At 38.2% G+C, this 25,439-nt stretch overlaps 1 protein-coding gene across 14 annotated transcripts in view; it reads right to left on the bottom strand.

Moving 5' to 3' along the window:
• LOC129769002 (voltage-gated potassium channel subunit beta-2-like) overlaps positions 1 to 25,439 on the bottom strand; it is a 112,446-nt gene that overhangs the window by 18,222 nt on the left and 68,785 nt on the right. For 10 of the 14 annotated variants that reach the window (XM_055770993.1, XM_055770998.1, XM_055770996.1 and 7 more), the window contains 7 exons: positions 13,685 to 13,755; positions 8,380 to 8,613; positions 7,654 to 7,750; positions 7,396 to 7,523; positions 6,931 to 7,010; positions 6,600 to 6,866; positions 6,358 to 6,543 (listed from right to left, as the gene is read on the bottom strand). In XM_055770993.1, coding sequence (XP_055626968.1) covers positions 6,358 to 6,543; positions 6,600 to 6,866; positions 6,931 to 7,010; positions 7,396 to 7,523; positions 7,654 to 7,750; positions 8,380 to 8,613; positions 13,685 to 13,755 — 1,063 coding nt within the window. Of the gene's footprint in view, positions 1 to 6,186; positions 6,215 to 6,357; positions 6,544 to 6,599; positions 6,867 to 6,930; positions 7,011 to 7,395; positions 7,524 to 7,653; positions 7,751 to 8,379; positions 8,614 to 13,684; positions 13,756 to 15,489; positions 15,603 to 24,500; positions 24,705 to 25,439 lie in introns of those variants that run through there. The other 4 variants (XM_055771001.1, XM_055771003.1, XM_055771000.1 and 1 more) reach the window with 3 other exon arrangements.

Genomic DNA, 25,439 nt, shown 5'->3' with positions numbered 1-25,439 from the left:
GTGCTTTTCTGACAATATATTGTACAGGAAATTTTTGAGAATCGGTGAAAGTCCAATCATTCGTCCCTTTACCCCGGCGGAAGCCAAACTGCGTATTTGACAGCAAATTGTTTGTTTCGACATGTCCAAACGGAGTAGAATCATTTTCTGTAACAATCCGCGAATACAGGATAACATTGCAATCGGTCTATACGAATTGAGATCGCAAGTCGGCTTGTTGGGTTTTCGTATGGCTATCACTCTCACTTGTCTCCGGCCATGCGGGACAATATTCAGCTCCAGAAACAAATTCAGCAAACGCTGTTTTGCCAAGTCGGGAAGATTCTTCAACAAGTTGAATTTAATCTTGTTCGACCCCGGAGCTGAATTGTTACATGAGAGGAGGGCAATTGGAAATTCTACAATGGAAAAATTCTCATAATCGCATTGGAGCGGAATATCGCGTACGACGCTTTGTGCATGAACGGAATCGGGAAAGAAAGGTTCCTTGCAAATTTTGAAAATCCAACGGTCAGAGTATTCCTCATTTACGTTTGTATTGTTCCAGCCACGCATTTTCCTAGCCGTATTCCAAAGAGTGCTCATAGCTGTCTCCCTTGACAAACCATTGACGAACTTCCGCCAATATCCACGCTTTTTTGCTTTAATCAAATCTTTTAGTTTGGCTTCTAGAGCTTGGTACTTTCGAAACCATTCCACTAATCCAGTTTTCCTGAATTTTTTGAAAGCGGATGATTTTTCAAGGTAGACCTTTAAACACTCCTTGTCACACCAAAGTGATGGAGGACGACGTCGGAAAGTGGTAGCAAATACACGATTCTTTTGAGCTTGAAGTGCGCTTTCGTAGATTAAACCTGATTTAAAATTATGCTCTTTAAGTGGAGGAAGTTCATGCCTTGGAATAATTGCTTCAGATATTATCTCCGCAAATTTTCCCCAGTCATTATTTTTCGTGAGGTCATACGCAATATTGACTGACTCACGAGAACTTGATTCATTAGCGATCGATAAAATTATTGGTAGGTGATCACTACCGTGGGGATCTTGGATTACAATCCACATGCAATCCAAAGATAACGAAGAAGATCAAAGAGATATGTCCAACATTCTTGCCCGTGTAGAAGGGTTGGCTATCGTATTCCCCGTATTCAAAATTGTCATCTTGAAGTTGACGCACAGATCATAAATCAAAGTGACACGGTTGTCATCGTAAAGTGACCCCCATGCTGTTCCATGGGAGTTGAAATCACCTAAGATTAGCCGCGGCTCCGGCAATGCCTCGATGATATCAAAAAACCATCGGCCACGGCCTACCATCGTTCTGGGAGGAATATATATCGAGGCAATGCAGAGGTCTTTGCCACTCAATGCCTGACATCGATGGGAGAGTGACTTTATAGAAGGAGTGACAGTTTTTAATCCCCAACAATACGCCACCAAACGAGTCATTTCGATCGAGGCGAATAATGTTTAAATCGTAGAAATTCAGCTCATCGGCTGAAGAAAGCCATGTTTTACAGCGGGAAAATACATCACAGTTAGAGCTTTGAACTAAAAATATAAATTGATCTAGTTAAGGGATGATGCTTCTGCAATTCCACTTCAAATCTCTGGCCTCTTGCATTGAATCAGGCATCGAGGGAAATGAATGCTGCTAAAAAAAAAAAGACGGGTGGGTAATGTCGGGGACATAACCGGAGTGACGTAGGACCATACAAAGGGGACAGCTTTTGCTAAATATATATTTTAAATATATTGTTTTATTTTCTTCTCCTACGTGAATACCTACTTATCTACCTGAAAAATGGATTAGTTTACTGTTTACTCTTTATGAACATGTTGGGGGTTCAGAAAAGAATCTTTGGTGTTGTGTTTTTGCGTTTTTTTTTACAAACTTCTTTTGGCGTATTTGGCACATATCGTACAATCAAAATGATGGCTGTGATAGGGAATGCATAGGTGGTCATCAGCTCATTTACTATCATATATTTCTCTATTGAGCACATTACCGTACCTTAAACTGTGGTTTCGGAGACGAATGAATTGTAAGATTTGTAGTCTCCGCAAACAAAGTAAATAAAAAAGAAAAAGAACTGAGGTTTTGGAGACGAACTCTACGATCTGTCGAGAAATAAACGAGCTATAAGCGTTCTGAAAAACCAACAGTAAATACAGGGACGGATGACATTCGGATTAAAGTCCTTTAAAATAAGAACAGAGCAGCAGGAACTACATAGCTCATCATGTTGCTCCTTAGTTATTTTTCTATACAATGCAGATGTAACGTCAGTCAATTTTCAACATCAGTTATCATCCAAAGAAAGCAGTTCATGCTACCGAGAAAATTCGTTAATGCCATCCTGCATACAATGTATTGTAATTTGAAGCCACTTTTAATTCGGAAACCATGTATGGGTTTGTGAAAACTGAATGATCAATTTAAAAGACCCCAACCATCAATAAGTTCAAACACACGCATAAACAAAATAATTCAGTTCATATTATATGTCATATTATGTCACTTTAGAATGCATTGGTATTGTAAATAACTTTTAATAACTCTTCTTTGAATGGTTTAATGGCCCTGAAAAGCGCCGTGTTTTACGGAGGCTAGTTTTGCCACCAAAGCAGGTTGCATAAACAAACTTTTTCCTTCTTCTACCTGCTGCCGTTTTGCGATTGCGTTTGCCACTCGCTGAAACTAGTTGTTGCCACCGAACCGAATGTGCTCAACTCGAGCACTCCAGCGGCAGAAATTCTATAACCGCTATTAGGTATACTGGTGCTACGGCACCAATCCGTTGATGCGGTGAGATGTGAAATGATGCCATACAACCACACTGATTTACGGTTTGAAAGAGAATGATATATTTTTCAGCGGATCCGCGCGTTTTGTACTTTAGCGGTACACGCTCACAGGATAGAGACAAATCGGCAGACTCAGCCAAAGGGGCGAGTCCAACGAGACGAACGAATGAGCGTTAAAAGGCAGCGATGGCAAAAAAAATACATTCATAGAGGCGAATGAACTGAAAAGTTTAAATCCTTCTTCTTTTTCTTCTTTAATGGCACTAACGTTCCTAGAGGAACTTCGCCGTCTCAACGTTACTTGCGTCATTTTTATTAGTACTTAGTTGAGATTTCTATGCCAAATGACACGCCTTGCAATGCATTCTGAGTGGCAAGCTCTAGAATACGCGTGATCACAGTGCAAGTCGGAGGAAATTTCTTTGACGAAAAATTCCCCCAACCAGAACGGGAATCGAACCCGAACACCCGGCATGTTAGTTATGACGCTAACCACTCGGCCACGGGAGCACAAGAGTTTAAACCCTCTTAAAGCCAAAAAGAAGAAGAAGAAAATACATTCATTACGATTTATTCGCTCGTTGGATTCAGATGCAGGCTAAAAAAGGTCCTTTTCAGGATCACAAAATTATCTTTAATCTAAAGAGTTTATTGTTTTGTTATCACTCGATATCCCCATCTTGTTCGGCTAAACCTTCCTGTTTAGCGATTGCGTTTGCCACTCGCCACAGCTTTCACAGTTAGAAAATTTCTTCCCATCCAGCTTGTGACTGTGACTGTGAGTTACTGTACAACATAAATTATATTTAATGCGACGTGCCGAAACACCACTCAGTGTCGCATTGGAGGCGATTTTAAACTGTAATTGAACATTTGCTATGACAGTGGTACAGTGTCCACTTTTAATGTGGGGTCAAAATTTGGACCCCGAACTCTATATTTACAAAAATGTCCAAATAAATACGTCGCATTACAGGTCCGTCCAATTAGCTAAATGTCGAGCTAACTGTAAATGACTGTACTTTCAATCTAAAATCAATTTAAGAATTGGTGAAAATTGAATAATCGGGAAAGTCCCCAACCATCAATAAGCTCAGAACAACTGCCAAATTCTCATACTCAAACAAATTATCTCCTGGCAAACAAATTATGAAAAAATAAATTTGTGTTTTATTATTATTTGGGATATTGTTTTAGAAAGCATTGAACTGTATTTCGTAAACACTTTTTTGGAAGGTTTAATGGCCCTGAAAAGCGCCATGTTTTATGGAATGGTTCTAATTTAGAAAACTTAGTACTCGTGGTTTTGAAAAAAAAACCATTTCGAACGCCCTCGATGCCGCCTTGTTCTGGATTTGCCACCAAAGCAGTTTGTATAAAGAACAAACTTTTTTCTTCTGCTACCTGCTGCCGTTTTGCGATTGCGTTTGCCACTCGCCACTCGCTGCAACTGCCTGTTGTTGTCTTGATGTCCACCGAACCGAATGTGTTCTGTTCTGAATGCGAGTTTTCTTATCGTCGCGAGCAGCTTTGCCAGCCAACTCGATCACTTCGGCGGCCGGAACTATATAACGGCGGCTAGGTGGACTGGTACTAACGCGCTCGGCCTAGCTACCCTTGTGGAGCAATTGGTGAATACACCTACGGGGAAATGCAAACCAACACGGTTCGAGCGGGATTTTGCCTTTCTCTTCACTTTTCCTCCTTTGTCATGTCCAGACATGGCTGCTTGTGTTGGTTTGTTGATGTGATGTGATGCGAAACGATGTGGTGTACGGTTTCGATGAGAATGATCGTTACGGCAGCGGAGCGGGGATTTTTAAGCTGACTGGCTGGCTCGAGAATTATGCATGTGTGAGACTGCGACCAATGTTTCGTTAATTTTTTTTCTTTTTCCTTTCCAATCGTGCTTCATTGTATTTTGCTGCTGCTCTGGTTGCCCGTTTTGGACGGTACGATTTGAGGAGCACAAAATGGACCAATCAAAAATGGGCACATAGTGCATTTGGACAATGCTTGATATTTCACAATTATTTAATTATTTATCTCAAGAAAAATGAAATGTTATTCGTTATGATAGATGCGTAGATATATTTCCTATCAATTGATGCAAAAACCTTTGCGATCTATTGAGAAATGCTCGAGTTATAAGCGTTCCAAATCTTGCATTTTTTCCTACTTGTTCAGTGCCTAGATTTTCATTTCACCCCCTATATCTTCCGGTTAGACGTAGTCCTACGTCAAAACCACATTTTTCTTTCAAAAATTTTCTCACAATCGGAAGCAAACATAATACTATGCTTTCACGAGGGTCATTTATATTTGAAGCATTTAAAATGCATTTAAAGCGCAAGCAAGCCAGATTGTGGCTGTTGCTTCGACCGCGCAAAAGGAACAGACGGGTTGGGTGCTGCTCCGGGAAGTGCTGAGAACCCCTGGTGCGTAGAAGAGGTGGAGGTACTTGCTTCGGTTTATTCTCAGCACGTTCGATTCTAGGTTTCATTCCAACTTGGGAAGTTTCGGTCTTCTTTCTAGGGAGTGATGGAAAAGAAGTAATTTTCCTTTTCCTGATGGCACCCTGCGATGTACCGGAACTTCCTGCATTCCTGCGTCAGTCAGCGTTTTTGGCCTAAAAGCATAACCATGCACATTTGCAATGAAATAATCGATAACCAGATAACGAATATTATCGTTAAAAAGAAGGCCTAGGAGATCTTGTGAATTAAAACATATGTGTTTCATTTGGAAAATGCTTACGTCGATTCATGCGAACAATCAATCGCTTCAATGAACATTTGTTCGCATAGTCAGTTTTTTCGAACAAAAAAAACGTTATGTAGAATGTGTACCAATCAAAAAGTCGATTTTCATTTCGTCGCTAACGTCACCTATACAAACATGAACAGCATAGGTCTAAATTGGAGACGATTTGCATATATCTAAGACTCATTGGGGTGGTATTTGTGATTCGATACGATTTTATATGCGATCTGGCATGTACAAAAGCTATACGATTCAATGTTTGCTGGGATCCTTCTTTGGAAAGTAAAACAATTTCAACTAAACTACCGAAAAATCCGTTTACAAGAAAGTTGTCATTCTAAGCTAGCAAACAATCAACTCGGACGCTGTAGCAGAATTTAGTGGCCACGACATGCGCTGCTTCGACAAACATCAAAACATTGTAATATGCAAAATCATATATGGCATTGGATCAATTCATAATCGTATATATTGTTAATCGAAAAATATTTTTTTTGTATTCAATCTTATGAGATTTGAGACGAGGCTGGAGGCTTCGATTAAGGTGCTAATCACAAATCATGGCCCTTCTCTATTTATCCTTTGCTATCTATATTTAAACGGCTTCCGACTTACGCACAATCCATTCTATTATTCAGGGAAACTGAAACAATTGGTTGGAAAATAAAGTACTCGCAAGATTTTCAAATCAATCAAATTATTTTTTGTCGAAATGAATCATTGATATAACTAAGAGAAAAATGAGGCCATTCTTGCAATATTGCCATAATTTGTTACGAAAAGTACCTGTAAAGCTTGCAGACTTTGATGAAGCTGTTCTGCAGATGTGGCTCCTAATAATAAACAATGAACTGCTTCGTGCTTCAAAGACCATGCAATGGATAGTTGCATTGCATTGCATCCTAACTTTTCAGCTAGGTTACTGATATCTCTTGCTTTGTCATACATTCTTCTCGTTTCTTCCAAACGATCCTAAAAAAACATCAAATGTTGATTTTGGTTTTTAATAATAACATGACATGATTTACCTCTTTGTTTACTTCATCTTCTGTCCAAGAGTAACTCTGACTTTTCGTTTTGAACGATCCTTTAGGCAACCATAGTCTCTCCCCGTGCTGTGTGTCATTTAAACACATCGAAAGGGGACCCCAGGCCATGAAACCTACGCCAATCTTATTATACATTTCAGGAAGATAAAGTTCTGCTTTCTCTCTACAGAACATATGATATTCTGCCTGCTCCACAATGGGAGTCACACAGTTAAATTGCCTGCAATTTGTGTATGCCTCCATGATCTACAACAATCGAGAGCTGAAATTTTGGAATCTAATTCTATATAATTTACATTTGTATACATGCCTCGACAGGTGACCATCTTGCTGTACCCCAATACATTGACCAACCTTGAGAGATTACGTAATTCATCGCTCGAACTATTTCTAAATAAATGGAATATAAAAACAAATAGAGCATGTATTAAAAACATTTCAATATATTTTTTTTAATAGAAGGTAAGTTTGTCAGTAATGAACCGTCTTGTAAAGATTTTTAAAATAAAATAAATAACATATAATAATAATAATAAAATAAATAACGTAAACTACAATTTTTTACGAAAATCTGCGAACCATTACTTATATCGGATTGGCATGGAATGGCTGTATTATCAGCGCCACTCATGTATGAGAACCAAGAACATATTAAACATGATTACTCATATTTTTTTCATAACTCTATAAATCCATTACGATCCATTGCTGATAAGCTCATGCTTCTAGTTTTAGAGTTATGTGAAAAGAGAAACGAATTGACAGTAAAACCTACCTTCCATTGGGCACATCGAATCAGCCTTATGTACGAGAATAATATCAATGTACGACAATTGTAATCGTTGTAGACTAGCTTGGACGCTCTCTATAATGTGCTTCCTGGACAGCCCTCGTTCCTCTGACCTGGTGTGAAATAACTTTATTCAATCATTTCATTTCATATGTTTAAATTATTGTTGATTCTAACCGAAGTTTCAGTTATCATTTGCCTAAAAACTATGAACGCTAGTTGAACGAAAAAAAAGTTTCTTACTTGGTGCTCCAGTAAATTTTGGTTGTTATAATGAAGCTAGTTCGTTTCCATCCTGCTTTTTGGATTATTTTTCCCAATTCAATTTCAGCTCGGGTTCCTGTGAATGTGGATGAGAGAAACATGCGTATAGTATTTAACAGTTCATAAAATATGAAACAGGGTGATTGTTCGGTGGTTCGTTATTCAAACATTTATTGCTGACAATCATGTCATAATTCGTGACATGTTTCGAGGTAAAAAATGCTCAGTTTACGTTGCCATTTCATCAATGGCAACATTATGATGGAAATTTATTGTCAAAATTCGTGCTCTGCGAAAATTTGATAATATAGACCATTTTATTGCGTTCAACGAAGAAATTTATTTCTGATTAAATGGATATATCAACGAATTAAATTGTAGAATTTTGGTAACACAACACAAGAATTGCCAATGCATCCAGAAAAAAAAATCAATGTTTTGTGTTTTTTTTCAGGCCCGTCGAGTGCCGCCACCCCATCCAGCCAAAATTCTCGAATAAATGATGGAAAATTGTGCCTCTATCATAAAGCGTAGTCCTCAACATTTGCATTGAATGATTATCTTGAAAAAGTGAACTTAAGACACTATTTGCAATGTTGTTGTGTTTAATTTCAAAATTAAAAAAAACTTTTATGTTTTATTAAAAATCACCTTCTACATGACTAATAGTGCTCACATAGTATAATATACAAATAATTAACTTACCCGAATGAGCTTCCGACAGATCGAAAAGATTTATGCCACTGTCAACGGCTAGTCGTAAAATAGCTTCAGCCTGCTCCTCTGAAACTCCGGGTGAGAATATTGGCCACGTGCCGAGACCAACATTAGACACCCTAAGACCACTTTTACCAATATTTTTGTAACGTAATCCTGGTGTGGTCGTAGCATTGTTCCGTATAGGTATAGCAGGATTTGAACCCAAACTGATTGATCGACCTGTAAAGTGAAATAAAATAATTTATTCACGTATAAACGCTTGAAACAAAAATAATCCTCGTTATTCGTGTTGAATGTAAGATGGAAGTAAATTCTTCATACATTAAATCGTGTTGTGGCCGGGCTTCTTGCGATTTATAAACAGCACATAGGGGAAATCAGGGTAGAACCGACACTCTATGGATTTCCAGGATCTACCATGTGTTTTTGACTTCAAATCGTTAAGGAACTTCTTTTCAACTGTTTATGAACCATTTTATAGTATCTATTGATCATTTTTTGAGTAGAACTCGAATTTTGATAGAATACAAAAATTGACGTTTTCAGGAGAAATAAATGGGAGTGCGAGTGAGATCGACACCCTGTCGGGTGAAACCGACATTTTTGTAGAAATGAATGTATTAAGATTTTATCTATATACTATGTGAACACTCTTCCCTGCTTAAGTGAGCATCCATGTGAAATGTGCCGATGGGCGTTGAACGAAGGGATACCATGAACTCTGCCAGGCTTTTTTGTTGACCTGCCCGATTCAACGTTGGTTTTGACTGTTTTATCAGTTCAGCTCTGTCGTTTGTCTTTCGAATATGAATTTATGTTTTCGAGATTTGATAAGCAACAACACCACCTACAGTCTCACAAACTACTCTGAACGATGATCTACGATGAATGAAGCTCATAAAAGTATCGAATTTTCCAAAATTTTCCGACTCAAACACTTAAATTCCACGAACGAAATTTTACATTTGCCCATTCCCATTTAAGGGTGCCCCGAGATCAAATTTTTCCATCTTCTCCAAAAATGATTATTTTTTAAATACAGCTTTTCTAATTGATTCCTTATACGGCTTTTCACTTTGCGGGCAATTTCGTGGAACGAATCAAGGCCGTAAAGCGATGTATGGGTGTACTTATACGCCAGCGACAGTTTACTCACTATGCAAGGGTGGAGTTTACTTTCCAAATAATCTCTTTTCGCTATCCGCCTTCGTTGTTTCTATTCTAGCGGCTGCATAAGTTGCCCGTTATTGACAGCTCTGTTCGGGAAAGCACACAAGTGAATAGAACAAATGTATGGGGAAATGGGAATGCTTCCAATTTTCATCAATTTAAACCATATACAGACTATGGGATTGTAATGTATAGCATATCAAACAAATCTTCGATTCGATTGGTATGCAAATCGTTAAAATCTGTTCACAGCAAAAATAGTTATAACGTTAACTTTATTTCATAAAAACGTGACCTGTTTTCTGATTTGGCATCCTTGATGTAAGACGTAGTCCTACGTCAAAAATCTTCATATATTTGAAGCTTAGGCGTTCAAGTTTATACTCTAGAAAGGACTTTTCAAAAATCCCATTATTTACGGCGGGATTTATTTAGGGATGCGGATGCAGTATCAAGATTAGGGATGCGGTATCTAGATTAGTACGACCATAACAATAAACTTCAAATTCGTTTGTCTCAAAACTATTTTTCCCAAACTGGCGTACACGATAACTCAAGTTCTACTGAACCGATTTATGTCGATTTATGAATACAAACTGTATGCATCTCTCTATCGTATGAATCGATAAAAAATAATATTTATTTTGAATTTTCCTTTTTTTTATATCCGGAAATGTAGAAATGTTTGAAATGAAAACCTAAACACAGAACATCCAGGAAAAAAATAAAGGTTTCGTATGCTTACAACTCGAAAATTTCTCTATAAATCGGAAAGATGTTTGCATCAATTGATTGGAAATATTTGTACGCATTTATCACAATGAATAAAATGTTATTTTTCATGAGATAAACAATTGAATAACTGTGAAATGTCAAGCGTAATTTAAACGCCCTAACTGCCAAGTTTTGATTGGCCCGATTTACGATCTTCCCAACACAGACTTCAAACTCAATGTGCCTGGGGGAATCCGCTTTGCATATACATGCAAGTCGGGGTATTTTTGTTCCCACCGTAATGTGTTATAATATTTCAGTCGTTTTTTTTCCATGTTCGATGTTTGACATTGTTTTCCACTGTTGATAATTGAAGAGTGGTAAATAAAATAGTGTTTGCACAAATTTCAAACCAAACTTTACCTATCAAAAAGTTTCCAATATTCGACCTTCGAGCAAACAGCCTTATGGATGAAACAACCACACACATTTCATTCAATGGGAATAGTCATGATCAAGCAAACCATTTGACATGACAATTGTCATGCGTAAATGCGAAAACAGAATAGAAACATACGGTATGAGGCATGATGTCGACGCCAACCTCTCTCAGTTTCTATTCTGTTTTCGCATTTTTGCATGACAATTGTCATGACAAATGGTTTGCTTGGTCATGATCAATGTATTCAATTGTTGAAGAGAATCAATCGTTTCTTATCTTCCGACAATGTCTTCCATTGCTGTCTTGGGTGTTGAACCGATTGTTTTGGGTAATGAATACAAAGTCAGACAAGATGAAAATGCACGTTACCAGATGAGATCAATTAAAAAAAATTTTTATTTGCAAGTTACTCTAAAGTACGGACGGAGGATCAATTGGTTATTTAGCTTCAATTCTTACAAGTTGAACACGATTAAATCTGGACATATAAAAAAAGCTGCAATTAAAACATTTTTCGAGTGTTTTTTTTCTAAATTTCACTAAAGACTAAGAGTTTTACTGCTAAGAGTACACATCATCACAGTAGACATTGATTGTCAGGATAAGTTCATTTGTTTATACCATGGCGATGCCGAAAGTAGTACCCTTTTCAAGCGGAACTCGAAGCTGTCGATACCTCGGTTGATCGAAAGAGGGCCTCGGTAGAATATAACATCACGAAATTCCCCCAAACACTCGTTATCTGACAAGCAATCTGCAATTGTGGACTAAAAAGCGAGACTACTGTATTTTCTGGAGTACCATGAGGTCTACAGGGTCTTTCAGATTGAACGTGAACGTAAACGTGAAAAAGTGAACCGATTTTTATTTAAAAAACGAAAACAAAGCTTATTTTAGGACATTTTCAATGTGGCCACCCTTTTTTTCGATAACGCGTTTTAAACGGTGAACAAAATTCTCCATGCAAAACTCTATCATTACGACTTTGATGCTATTGAAAATACGAGTTTTTCCTCCCTTAAGTTCCTCCAAATATTGCGGCTTATTAACATAGCAACGTACCCCCAGAGAAAGTAATCGACGACGAGAAATGTTAAATTCTTACCATAACAGGACAAAGTTTCATTAAGGCTTCTGTTGCTCGAATAATACGATTTCACTAAAAATACGCGTTCTTGTAAATTGTACATCTTGACACTAAAAACCATCCGATCAGACTAAACGAGTAGCCGAATATTATTGTTCTGAAGTGGGGAGTGGGGAGTTCGATTTTTTTGCGTGAGTGTTTAATCTGAAAGGCCCTATATTCAGGCGGGACTTCCCATTTTGTCTCATGCCAATTCGTGTAACAATTGCAACAATGGGTACAGCAAAAACAGGGCTACCGTGATTCCCAAAGAGATGAATGCGGCTAATACTCCGAAAGCAAGGCCAATTGAGAAGTACCATTGGTGATACATGATTCATTCTCGAGAACAATATACGAGACTTGTGTTCTTATTGACTCCACTAAAATAAATTGCACCAGTGTTTGCGATATTTAACTTCGAGCAAAACTACTATCTGCTAACTGGGAACTTGTGACTTGAATAATTATGAACATGATTTTAATTATTGAGACTTGAAAATTTCTCAGCTCATTTGCATCTAGCCTTGAAAAAGGCCAATTTGGAAACTTAACTCACGGCCTTCAGAAAAGCCATTTGAAAAGCCTCCCTGTCGTCCTGTCACTACCTGACGGAGCGGAGCTTTAATTGCAATTTAAGAGAAAATACATTGTCCGTAGAACGAACGCTGCATTTGCTATTTCTATTTTATGAAAACGTGCCCTGTTTTCTGATTTGGCACAGTTGCTGAAAGACGTAGTCCTACGTAGAAACATAGGTACACACATGCAAAATAGTTTAAAATAAAGTAACACCAGATGGGACAACCAAAAGAACTGGCAGGGCCAAATGCGCGGGCCGCAGGTTGAGTATAGCTGATCTCACGTTTTTTTCGGGATGGAAATATGTTCGATAGCCCAATAAGCGTATCGTTATGCTCGCCCTGTCGCACAATTGGATACACGACTAAGATGCTTGGGAAATGCATCGTAAGCCCTCAATGAAGAACTGTTGAAGTGCACGAAGAAAACTGAGCAGAGTTGCAAGCAAAGCTCCGTAGTACCACTTACTTCTCATATATGTATTACTTAACGCAAAAAGTTTTTGAAAATATCTTCTATCTCCCTTTCTTATGTATTAAGAATCAAACAAATAATACTTATCCGACCCCCCTTACCCCTCCCTCCTTCAATGCAGAACATAACATAAAAACAACCCCATTCTTACTTGGTATGAGTATTCTTGGATGGCACTAACGTTCCAAGTGGAACTTTTGCCTTCTCAACGAAAGTTTTACTTGCGTCATTTTTATTAGTACTACTTAGTAGAGATTTCTATGCCGAATAACACGCCTTGAATGTATTCTTAAGTGGCAAGTTCTAAAATACGCGTGACCACAGTGCAAGTCGGAATAAATTTCTTTGACAAAAAATCTTCCGGCCAGAACGGAAGTTGAACCCGAACCCCCGGAGCTAACCACTCGGCCACGGGAGCACATGGTATGAGTATTATGAACATTAAACGTACATAAAATTGAATTGAATCACTTCAAGACCGCTAAATATACCGCTGATTTCTCGTGATTCCACCAACCAACTTTGAAGTATTATATTTTGAGCTTAACCTGTTATATTGATGAAGCAGTGGTCCCAAATAATATGTTCTTATAATCGAACCTCATATCAAAAATTGGAGGACCCGATCAAAGTTTTGAGAAAAACAATTTTTTGTCGTTTTCTCGCAAGTGCGTTAAATGAACTTATGGGGGTTCTCAAACAAACGATTCACTTCCGAAAATAGAGCTCATAGTAGATTCCAATTACCATGTTATAATAATCGTACATTAACGCAAGCTTACCAAAATCTAGCTGGGCTGTCGTACCACTGAATTCCTCCATGCAATCAAGTGATGCTATAGGGGCACGACACCTGGAACAAGAGAGAAGTATTTGAATATTACAATTTTTTTTCATATTGTTACAATTAAACTAACATATAACAAGTGTTCTTTGGGCTGGCTGATTTCATGGAAATGACTTGAAATTCAATCTAAATTTAACACAGCTCTATATTGCATGCTCTTTCAAACGATTTTCTAACATATCAAACACAAATGATGCTTCACACTGGAAATTTAATATCGCGGGACGTGTAATCCAATGAGTGATTGAATGACTGTAGGCAAGAGAACAAATGAATGCTTGTTACTCGGTAAAGTATTCTCAAAATAAATGCGGATCAAGCAGGGATGAGACTTTTTTGAGAAATTATAATATATTGATGCCAAATCTTATATGTACTTTAACGCTGTTGCTATTGCAAATGTATCAGTCTATATCCGATATCAAATCCATATTCGATATTAGAGATAACAAAGGGTGATGATTTGGAGATATTTTTTTTAAAAACAGAAAAAAACAAAGGAAAATTTAATTTTGTGTAATCTTTGTCTTACAAGGGTTAATATTGTCTTACTAGAGAAAATTAATTTGCTTTTTTCCAAGTTTGAGCATGGTGGCTTGATCAGCTATGAGCGCAACAAAACAGGACATTCTTCTGATATGACATGTCATACGTATCGTGATGGGAGTTTCGATTTCGAGTCCGTATATGGGCGGCATTTTTGTCAAATTGTCTTCCATCTGGATTCGACGATCTTAGGGCGCGTCCACATTATGCCGAATGATGCCGATCGGCCTCTACCAGGCGGCATATTCGGTTCGTTATGTGATGTGGACGCCACATCGGGTGCACGAAGCCGAAGCCCCATCGGATGTACGAAGCCGTCACGAACACACGAAGCACAATGTCGTCAACGCTAATTTACTTCGTTTTGTTTTGGTTCGACTTTCTCGAACCGGACCCACTTGTTTCGTGTTGGGTTCGGTTTGTTTCGAGTCGGTTTTCGGCACGTCGGCAAGCCCGGGCGGTACGTCCACATTTGGTCGGCCTTACCGGGCGGCCAAGGCCGCTCGGCGTAATGTGGAAGCGTCTTTAGGGATGCGTCACTCAAAATATATCCAAGGAATGTTATTTGACACAAGTTGAGAATACAGTCAACTTCCAGGAACGTAAGTGCCTAAGAAGTATTAGAAGCATATTGAGACCGAGAAGAAGAAAAAAAAAGTACATCACAACTCATCGATTCTGACTAATCGACAAACTATTAGTATATATATAAAATATTTACACATACACAGAACTTTGTCAAAAGCACTTTCTACATTCTATAGGAACATAGAATTTTGAGTTGAATTTGGCTTTTTTCGAAGAATAATTTTTTGCCTTTTGATTTCTGGCATATGGCTATCTCGGGTGGCTTGGTGGAAGTTCTATAGGAAAGCCTAATTCCCGGTCACTTGCAGCGACGGAGGCGAACGATTCGTCTTATCGAATGTTGTAACGGAACGAATCGAATTGTCGGCGTAAATTAGAAACTTGACATAACCACACAAAAACAGTTTAACTTTATTGAATCACTTAATCCTAGAGGTCAATCCACGGGTCCATTCGTTGCCGTCAACGTTCATTTCAATGTTGCGTAATTTTGAGCAAATCGCGTAAAAAAATCACGTACACAAATGTGATACAAAAAGTTGCTGTAGCGATCATCATCAACTGTTACAATCTGACGTGCAACATTTTTGAAAAAAAAAAACTTACCAGTGATTCCGGCTGCTCATAAATCAGACCAAACAGTATGTTTTTCTAGATACAACAGTGTTTCGACATTACATCGTGGTCTTTATTCGAAATGCAGAAGTTTCCCTTATGGTATATCTTATTATGGTCGCTTATGCCGAATTTATTATAGACTAAGAGTACAATGGGTTTCTCGAACTGGAGCATTTTTCATTTTTCTGTCGATGCAATTCAGATTTCAGTCTATTCATCATTGAATGGAAAATAAAATTGTCAAATGTATCAAAAAGTATTGCCAATTTAATTTTTTTATCCCTTTTTGTTTATTTTAGGCTCATTAGCATTTTAGATGTAACAGAGCCGAATTTTAATCGTGTACATGTCACATGCTTATCTTTACACAGTCGCCATTTTTCGGCGTTAGAGTATTCCCTTCTATATCATTGCATATGGTACACATTTACACAGTAGCCATTTAGGCGTATGAGTTTTTCTTCTGTTCTTCCATTATCCAGTTAGATCACCGGACAGCGGAGACAGTTGATTGATCATTGTTGAGTTATTTGTAGAACAGCAGCCCGATGTGTCTTGCAGAGCAGAGCAGTTGTATGGATGAATCGATCTTATTTCGACCGTGGATCAATCTCCATCGCTGATGATTGTTGCGTGGACGTAGTTGTTCTGTAACAACACAAAGATGGTCAATGAGAGCCCTGAGTTTTGAACTCACGACCGATCGCTTACTAAGTGAACGCGCAACCAATGTGGCTACGGAGACCCCCAATTTAAAGTTTTGTCAAAATCCAAAAACTTTTTAACTTCGTCAAATTGTTCACATGTATGCTGTGACCTGAGACAGTTTACGGAAAATATCACTATTCTGCAGAAGTACAATGTTCTAAGTTTAATGTATAAATCCTATAGGGGAACTGCGTGTAAAATGAACAGGTGGGGTAAAATGAACAGGTAGTCAAATGACCGAAAAAACAGTAGAAATTATTTCCAAATGCTTATCCACCCTGTCCTATAAGTATTTCAAGTCTTTTGGGCCACCCTGTACCGATCAAGAACTGTCAAAAAGTGAAAAAGGTAAACAAAACCAAAATCACCTGCTCAGTACTGGCTGTGATGTAAATTTCTGCTCGTGATTAATAAGCTTTTTTGAGGTGAAAAATTGATATTCGTTCAATTGGTTGATCCAGTTTTGTTCACACATCGTATTGTCGTTGATCTATCGAAAGAAGTCGTAGGTACCTAAGTATTTTCATCAAAAACCGTTTTAAAAAAGCCCTTGAAAAAATAAACTGCTGTGGGGGCAAAATGAACAGTGAACGATGGGGGTAAAATGAACAGTGTGTCTAATCACAGATTCTTCTCCAGATGACTCGGGTCTACAAACGAAAAACCGAAAGGCAGAGTTGGACAAACACACAAATGGCAGCAGCAAAACATGCTGATGGATGAGGAATGTCCGTAAATGCAGCATCCATCAAGTACCAGATCCCACGAATAACGCTCGCCAGGTGGATAGTGTCACCACAGAAGAAAAAAGGCCTGGGATCGAAAAAGTCGGTTTTCTCAGCCGAACAAGAGACGGAGCTGGTTCAACACTTGCTGGATTTGGAGGCCCGATTCTATGGGATCACTATGAAGGACGTACAAAAACTGGCGTATGAGTTAGCTGAGAGGAATGGTATTCCCCATCCATTCAACCACAAGCTGAAGATGGCCGGTAGGAACTGGATTGATGGTTTCCTTCGACGGAATCAAACCCTTTCCTTCCGGAAGCCGGAAGCCACATATGCAGATCGTGCACGAGGCTTTAACAAGGTTTCCGTGGGAGCATTTTTCGACCTTCTTCGGAGCACGCTGGACAGCCATCAGTTTCCGCCGGCGCGTATATTTAACGCTGATGAAACCGGAATAAGCACCGTAAGCTAGACAGCTTTTTTATACCTGCTCATAATTTACTTAACATAAATTTAACAATTACAGGTTCCTCCGAAAAAGCTAAAAATTGCTGCTAAACAGGGAAAGAAGCAAGTAGGTTCCTTAACATCGGCTGAGAGGGGCGTACTGACGACGGTTGTTATGTGTATGTCCGCAACCGGACAGCATGTGCCACCGTACATGATTTTCCCCCGTGTGCGCATGCACGATGCGCTTAAGAGAGGAGCACCGAATGGGACAAAGTTCAATTGTAACCCTTCCGGTTATATGACCAGTGAAGTCTTCCTCGATTGGTTCGACCATTTCCTGGAGAACGTGAATCCCACCAAGGAAAACCCTGCACTCCTAATCATTGATGGACACAGCTCCCATACGAAAAATCTGGCATTTGCCGAAAGAGCTCGTGCAAATTTTGTCACTGTTCTTGTATTGCCACCACATTGTAGTAACAAAATTCAGCCCTTGGACGTGGCGTTCATGGGGCCTTTCAAAAGTTACTACGCAGCTGCTTCTGAGAATTTCATGCGTCAAAACCCTGCAAGGACTATTGGACTTTACGACGTCTCTGAGCTGATGGGTACCGCGTTTCTCAAAGCAGCTTCTGGTAGTGTGGCAACGAGCGGCTTTCGTAAATGTGGCATTTGGCCATATAACAGACATGTCTTCAGCAACGATGACTTCGCTCCATCTGAAGTAACTGATCAACCAGAAGCCACTGTGATTCCAATTCCAATGGTAGTTGATGACTCCACTGTGCAGCAAGTACCTCTTCAGGTTTCTACCAATGTTTCAGTTACTCACTCAGGAAACCAATATTGTACTGATGAGGTTCAAACGGATGGACCCGATCCTGCTAGCGTTCAAGTTGGCCCAGTTTCTGAAATTTCTCCGAACTCATCGTTCAATATTACACCGTCGGAAATTTTACCTTTGCCGAAGATGTCAGTTCCCAGAGCAACGAAGCGAAAGCGTAAGTCGGAAAAAGCTGTGGAGATTACCGGCGACGTCTACCGTCAAAACCTGGCTTCTGCTGAGGCAACAAAAACTATCAAGTCCATCAAAAAAGGACGAAAGCCGTCAAAGAAGCGAGCCAAGGGTAAAACATCGGATGAACAGTGCGAGGATACTTTGTGTGAGCTGTGTGGAGATTGTTTTTCTGATTCGACCGATGGTTATGGCTGGAGGAAATGCCTATCGTGTCTTAATTGGTTCCATGCTCAATGTAGCAACGATGATGGGTTTCAATGCCGCATATGTAGCTGATTTTTAATTGATTGTTTTGAGTTTCTTCATGGCAATAATTGCCTTGCAAATGATCGTCCTGTTATTTGAATTTGTTTTATGATTTTTGTTGAACGAATAAATGATTTTACCCCTGATCTTATGTTTTTTTCCATCACATTTGTCATCTTTATTCAGAACATTTTCCTAACGTCTTAATTATTTCTTAAAATTTCCGCCGAAGGTTTCCTTGTGTATTGTGTGTAATCTTAAGTGTATACATTCTTCTATACATTCCACGTTTGACGATAACAGTATAAAACAAAATGTTTGAATAACCCCTATCACATGTTCATTTAACCCCCAATACCTGTTCATTTTACCCCCACTACCTGTTCATTTTACCCATTTTACCCGCACACAAAAAAACAGTATCGTTTTTGGTGTTGTTAAAAATACAAAAATTATCATTTAAAAAAGTCATTATTCAAACTTTGCGTTATGCATGCAATAAAAATAAGACTAGAACGTTAAATTTATGCGATTTCCGCAATGTTTTGTTAGTTTTTCGAAGAAAAAAGCCTAAAATTGCTTAGGGTGTTCATTTTGCCCCCAGTTCCCCTATATTTTGAATTTTGAACATTTCCTGGAACGGGCGCAAGAGTATGCGGCAAACGGCTGAAGAGCAATTGCGGATCATCAGCCTAATTCAGCAGCCAACACCAGTAGAGATTACAATACAGACTCAACAACTATTACTCGGTTGAAGCTTAAAACATGGAGGAGCTGCATCTGACAGTTTATTGGGTTACTATGGCGACCGCTAAAAGTTTGAGATATTGTGTAAGACTACGAACTGCTCCAGCATCTTCAAGAAAGATTTAAGTCTAGGACGGAGATTGGAGGATCCGAAACACATACACACTTGTTTAGAAGGAATTAGGAGGCTAATGGCGTACAAGAGAGATTAGGTACGAGAAGCTCAACTGCAGCGAATGTTTACAAGTTATTAGCGATATAACGAACTTCAAGGCTTGTATATGAGAAGCTCCAGTACAACATCGCGAGGGACAAATGTGTTTGAGACGGCAGGAGGGAAATTGTCATGAACCTGAATGTCAGCTATCGTCGTCGAAGAGAACAATGTCCGCAAAACATCGCGGTACTTAAAAAACTGGTCAATACCGGTCCTCGATGGTGTGCAGAATTTATGGTATAAAAAGGTGAACCGTAGAACATACATCAAAAGATAGCTGAGTGCTTCAACTAGGTACTACCTGACAAACACAACCTTCCTGAGTTTGCCATCCAGGGTGTCACCTTCATCCTCCCGAAAGACATCCCATCCATCAAAATATAGGCCGATGAGTGTATATCGAGTTTGTACAAACATCTGAGTTGCATCATAACTAAAGTTTAAAGTTTCTTTTGCGAACAAATACAACATCCAGTTGTAGTAGGACAGGCAGTCTATAAACAGAATAATGAGAATCTCAGCATGGCTGTTATCGACTATAAGAATATAGAATATGAGATACAGACTACTCGTCCTGATGTTGGAGATCTACAAAATTGATCCCGCCATCGTGAGCTGGGTTTGTGGCAAATACTATAAATACATATTATGAATTCCAGCAGTTCACTCTAGTGATCTAATTCACCATTGTGACACCAAGACGGAGCTGACGGAGCGCAACAGCAACACGCCACGAATTGTCCATAGACAACTAACGCTCCAATGTCGTTTATTAGAAGACTTCCTATCGGACTACCGGTATTAGCAGCTGCCCTGAAAAATGTTCATTTCAGGCTGTACTGGGATCGCACTGTTCTTACCGGCCTCTTGATCCACTACAACCGTCTAGATACAATGGTTTATGACAAGGTCGCTCTTGTCACCATCATCGATGTCGTCATTCCACAGAACCGAATTCTGGAGAAACCTCACGGTCGCAAAATTAGCAAGTACCGACCATTGACCGTGGAATTCAAGGATTTGTGGAGGTTGGATCCCAGGATTCGGAACTGTAACATTCCCGAGGAAGCTTCTGGAAGCGTGAAAGGTTGAACATGAAGAAGGATTTGGCCATCTTCTGTTATCCTTAGCACCTGCGTGATTGTGCGACAATTTTTTAGTCTGAACTATAGAGCACGTGCATTCCGAAGAGCCTAGTCACTCTCTGACACTAAGAAGTCCGTGCAGCTTGGAATAGACTACCATACTATCGTTTCAAATATGTTCAAACGACAAAAAATCAAATACTCGTTTAAAACTGAGCGTCCAAAAAACGTTGAACAGAAGATGGTTTGTGTATTCGAAATCTTAGGTTATGTCCACAAAGTCGTGCTAATTTGTACGCTGAGGTTGTATCTCGAAAAAAATCACATATTCTGGTTACGTCACGTCAGAAAAATAAATCAAATTTTCGCTTAATGACATCGTGTCTTAGTAGGCTTCTACTTCGATGGGCGTGTTTATTCCTTGGATCCAAAGTGATATTTTTATGATGATTTTGGTGGTGAGGAGTAGTTAGCATGTTTGCAAGGATAATGACATATGCCCCATTATAAAACGAATTTGGAGAAGTTGTGAAAGCGATGAAACAATTTTTGAAACAGATTATTATGCTTCTCAGCAGTGTGGAACGCCATCACCCGCAGGAAACCCATAAACATTATTGTTGCAGCGAATACATGACCGTTTTACGAATGTTCTATCCAACCTGTATCCCTTAGATCAGCAGTACTCAACCTTTTTTTTCATAGGGGTCACAAACACGTATTAGTCATGATGTCGGGCAAAAAAAAGAAGGCCACAAAAAAAAAGAAGAAAGTCATGTCCAAGACACGACCTCATTGTTAACATAGAACTACGAAACTATTGCCGGTGAGTACAAACATTAAAAAATCGAATAAAACACTGCGTTTCATAACAATAGGATCACTCATTTTTTCTGTGAAAGCTAATCCCATGGTATTCACAACTTCAGAGCTTCTCTGATAAAAAGAAATTCAACTAGAATAGAATTTCTTCATACTAAAAAGATTTACGGAACGTTGCATGTTATTCTTCAACTCGTAACTTTGCAGGCGGCAGTTTGATGGTTTAAGGAAAACATTTTCAAAAAGGCCTGGTTGAGATGATTTCTCATCAACACGAATGCACAGTCAGAAGTGCAATGAAGTACTTCAGAATCATTTACTTCTTTTTTTTGCATCAAAAACTCCGTGATAATTGGATAATTTGGCATCAATTCATAAAATCTGGAAAGTCACGGCATGGTTCAATGAATAGGGGCTTCAGATTCTGGACTGGTCAGCTTGTTTGGTCGAAATCACTCCGAATGGGTTATTTGAACTGATTGAAAACGAAAGATGACCTACGAATTAGAAACTTATTGTAATTCATGTGGAATTGACGTTGATTTTGTAAAAGACCGAGAGTTTTTCCATTTGGTTCTGTAGTTATGAAACACTGAAATTTTAGTTTTTTGAATTTTTCTCACCTGGACAAAACATTAAAGTTTAAATGACTAGTATTATAAATGAAGATATTTATTATATATTAACATGTACTGTTAATTGCTCACTGTCTAGAGTACTGAAACTGTTATACTAAACTTCTAGAATATTTAAGTAGTTTTTCAGTATCTCTTTGCAAAATTACGTCTCCAACGCAGAACGAAACATCTCAGAAGACGCCGAACGGCAACAGAAAATCGAAAAGCATTAGCATCGAAACAAATTTTCACCAACAGTTTTCCACCGAAGAGCACAATTCTCAATGCTGAAAAATACCTTATGTCACTTTTAACCCGGAAACAATAATAGGAATCATGAAAACTGAATGATCGATTGAAAAAAAAATCACAAATAAGTCATCCACGATTTATCAGTCATTCAGCTAGCGACCGAACGGCAGCAAAGGCTTACCAAATGGTAAGTTGGAGTTGTTTAGTTTAGTTTTCCAAATAGTCGTTTCAAGGCTAGAGGCGAATGAACTGAGAATGCATAAAGACTCTATAATTCAAAACAACATCATTACATAGTGCGGCTCCAGGCGTTCATACCGTGGAGATAAAAACCAATGACGTTCGTCCTAGTTAATATTTTTCTTCTGCTTTGATTCTGCTCAACACTATGCTTGCTTCTTGCATATTCTGAAGATGTATTTTGTGGCAAAAAAAGTTCAACTCAGTAACAAAATAGAAGCTAGAAACTAAATAGAATAGAGCACCAGGACGAGCATAATATTTAGAGAACTTTCAGTGATAGCCAACGACATGGATCGGCAAATCTTGACTAAGATGGACTTTCAAGCGTTTATATCATTTATAGAAATTTGAGATTTTAATAGTTTGCTTTCGAAGCAGTTTTGAACTATTGGAACAAGTTTTTGAGTCAATAAGTACCCAGCATTACTTATACACCTTTTATCTTTCGAATGAAGTGATTGACATCCCCCTTGGAAACGAGCAAACCGCTGTGTGTGACATCAGTGTTTATAAAGACAGCTGTCTGCTAGCTGGAGCGAGACAACTTGAATGATGATAATAATGATTTTTTTTCGATTCATTTACAATTCATCAGTTCATTCGCCTCTAGCCTTGGAAAAGGCTAATTTTCATTACTAAACTAAATACTAGGTCTTGAAAAAGGTCCTTTCAATAGCCTCGCTGTCGTCTGTTCGCTAGCTAGATGACTGATGAATTGTGAATACTGTAACTTGAAATCGCGAATGGCTTGTTTATACTCAATGAATAAAATATGGGGGAGCTAAAATTTTAATATTTTCTCCATCCAACTTGTCCGTAGAATGAATGATGCACTTGCATTTCGAGCAACCTTGTTACGCTCGTCTGATTAGCAGTGATATTTAAATATTGTCCTCGGTGATACTAATCCACTAACACCGCTTAACTAGACAACTAACTAATGTGTAATGAGTACTAACGTGTAACTCCATTATTCTCATTTCATGTTTCCTAGATGATTTCTTGAGTTTACGTAATTGTTACACATACAAAATGGTAACGGACCAACCAGAAGAGCCCGGTGGGCCGCAGATTGAGTATAGCGGCATTGGATAAAGGTTGTAGTTGTATTATAGCACATCGCCATATTTATCTACAATGAGATTCCTACGATATTTGCCTAGTAGTGGTTCATCTTCGCTGTTAGATGAAATCCATCAATATTTTGTTTCTCCAATTTGTAGTCTTTATTTCATTCTTCTTCTGGCAAATTTCCCTACCGAACTACCGTTCTGACTTTTATGAAATATTATGAGGACAACTGTATTGCTAAGAAAAGTTATTTTGTTCTTCATAATAACTTTATCCACGTGTGCTAATTTTAATGCCAGGAAAACAACGTTTTTATCTTAGACTATGTTGACTATGGATAATTGCAATACACTGCGCTAATACGAATTAAGAAGTGGCTTTTTACTTTGAAGAATATTACCGGATCTAGCTTGGAAAGAACCGTGTTCGTCCCGTCAGTCGTTATGATATACATTTGAAATTAGACATGCAACCTGCCGTCTCCAAACTACATGCATCTACATACAGTGTTTTTCAATGTTTAAGGTCCCATTAAAATTATATGATTTATCACTAAAATCACTGTGAATAAATATTCGATTGGCAGTTAGGCTATATATGAGATGTGATTGTTCCCTCTTCGTAGCTAGCTGATGGAGTTTTTTTGTTTGAAAGTAAATTAAAATTAGCTTATTAAACTGTGCAGAAGTGTGGGCCCTCATTGAATTGCTATAATTAATGTTTCAATTATATCCAATTTTTTTGTAAAGCTGGAATTAAACAGGCTGATTTTATCTGAAATATTCAAATATATACCTGTATATAGTTACTGGATTCGAATCCTCACTAATATTGTCGTTATTATTGTTATTGTCATTTCCTGTTGCTGAAGCAACATTACATAATACAACGGACATCCCGAGGGCTGTTATTGAAGCGCCCAGGAAGACAAGTTGGTGTTTTACAGTTTTGAATTGTTTTTATCTTATGTTCGCCTGGTTATCGTTCTTATCTAATGACCTGTAAATATAACGCACCGGAAATCGTATCGCACAAAATCGAATACAGTTCAATTGCAAACGATTAAATTCAACACATACAGAAGGGAATAAATAATTCATGAGAATGACAGAAAGTTATCCATATTATGATTAAAAATACACCGTTGAAACACGTGATTGAGGCACAATGAAACAGGAATAAAACTTTCATGAATGTGTTTTGTTTTTTCTGAAAATTCTGAATATAATTATATTTACAATGATCCGATAACTATAATTTAAATGTTGCTGCAGTATTGGGAGAGAGAGAATGAAATCGCACACATACTATATATTTTTTTTTTATCTCGTAGTGCCGACACAGAAATCATGCGCTTTCCACGCTATGAAGCAAATGATGTACAGAACAATTCAATAATAATAATCTAGGACAGTATTTGAACTATGAAACAAATTTTAAATGGAATTGGATAACATTCAATATTTTTGAAAAGAAATCAGTGTTATTATTTCGTTTTTCTTATATCCGATGTGGAATAGTTCAATCAATATACTCAAATGTCATTTTTGAAATATTTTAATGATTGAGATAAACATCCAGGTTGAAAATTATAACAAAACTAATCACACTGAAATTTGTTTCTAAAGAAAATGTTATAAGAAAAATAGGAAGCTTGAAAAACTTTTCGAACAGAAGTTTCAAACGCGGTATCTCACATGCACAATGTATTTTTAATCACTATCGACTTTCTTT

The sequence above is a fragment of the Toxorhynchites rutilus genome, chromosome 2, assembly GCF_029784135.1.
Source record: "Toxorhynchites rutilus septentrionalis strain SRP chromosome 2, ASM2978413v1, whole genome shotgun sequence".
NCBI classification, from domain to species: Eukaryota; Metazoa; Arthropoda; class Insecta; order Diptera; family Culicidae; genus Toxorhynchites; species Toxorhynchites rutilus.
The sequence above is the reverse complement of the archived record's forward strand: the minus strand, read 5'-3'. Positions and strand labels throughout refer to the sequence as shown.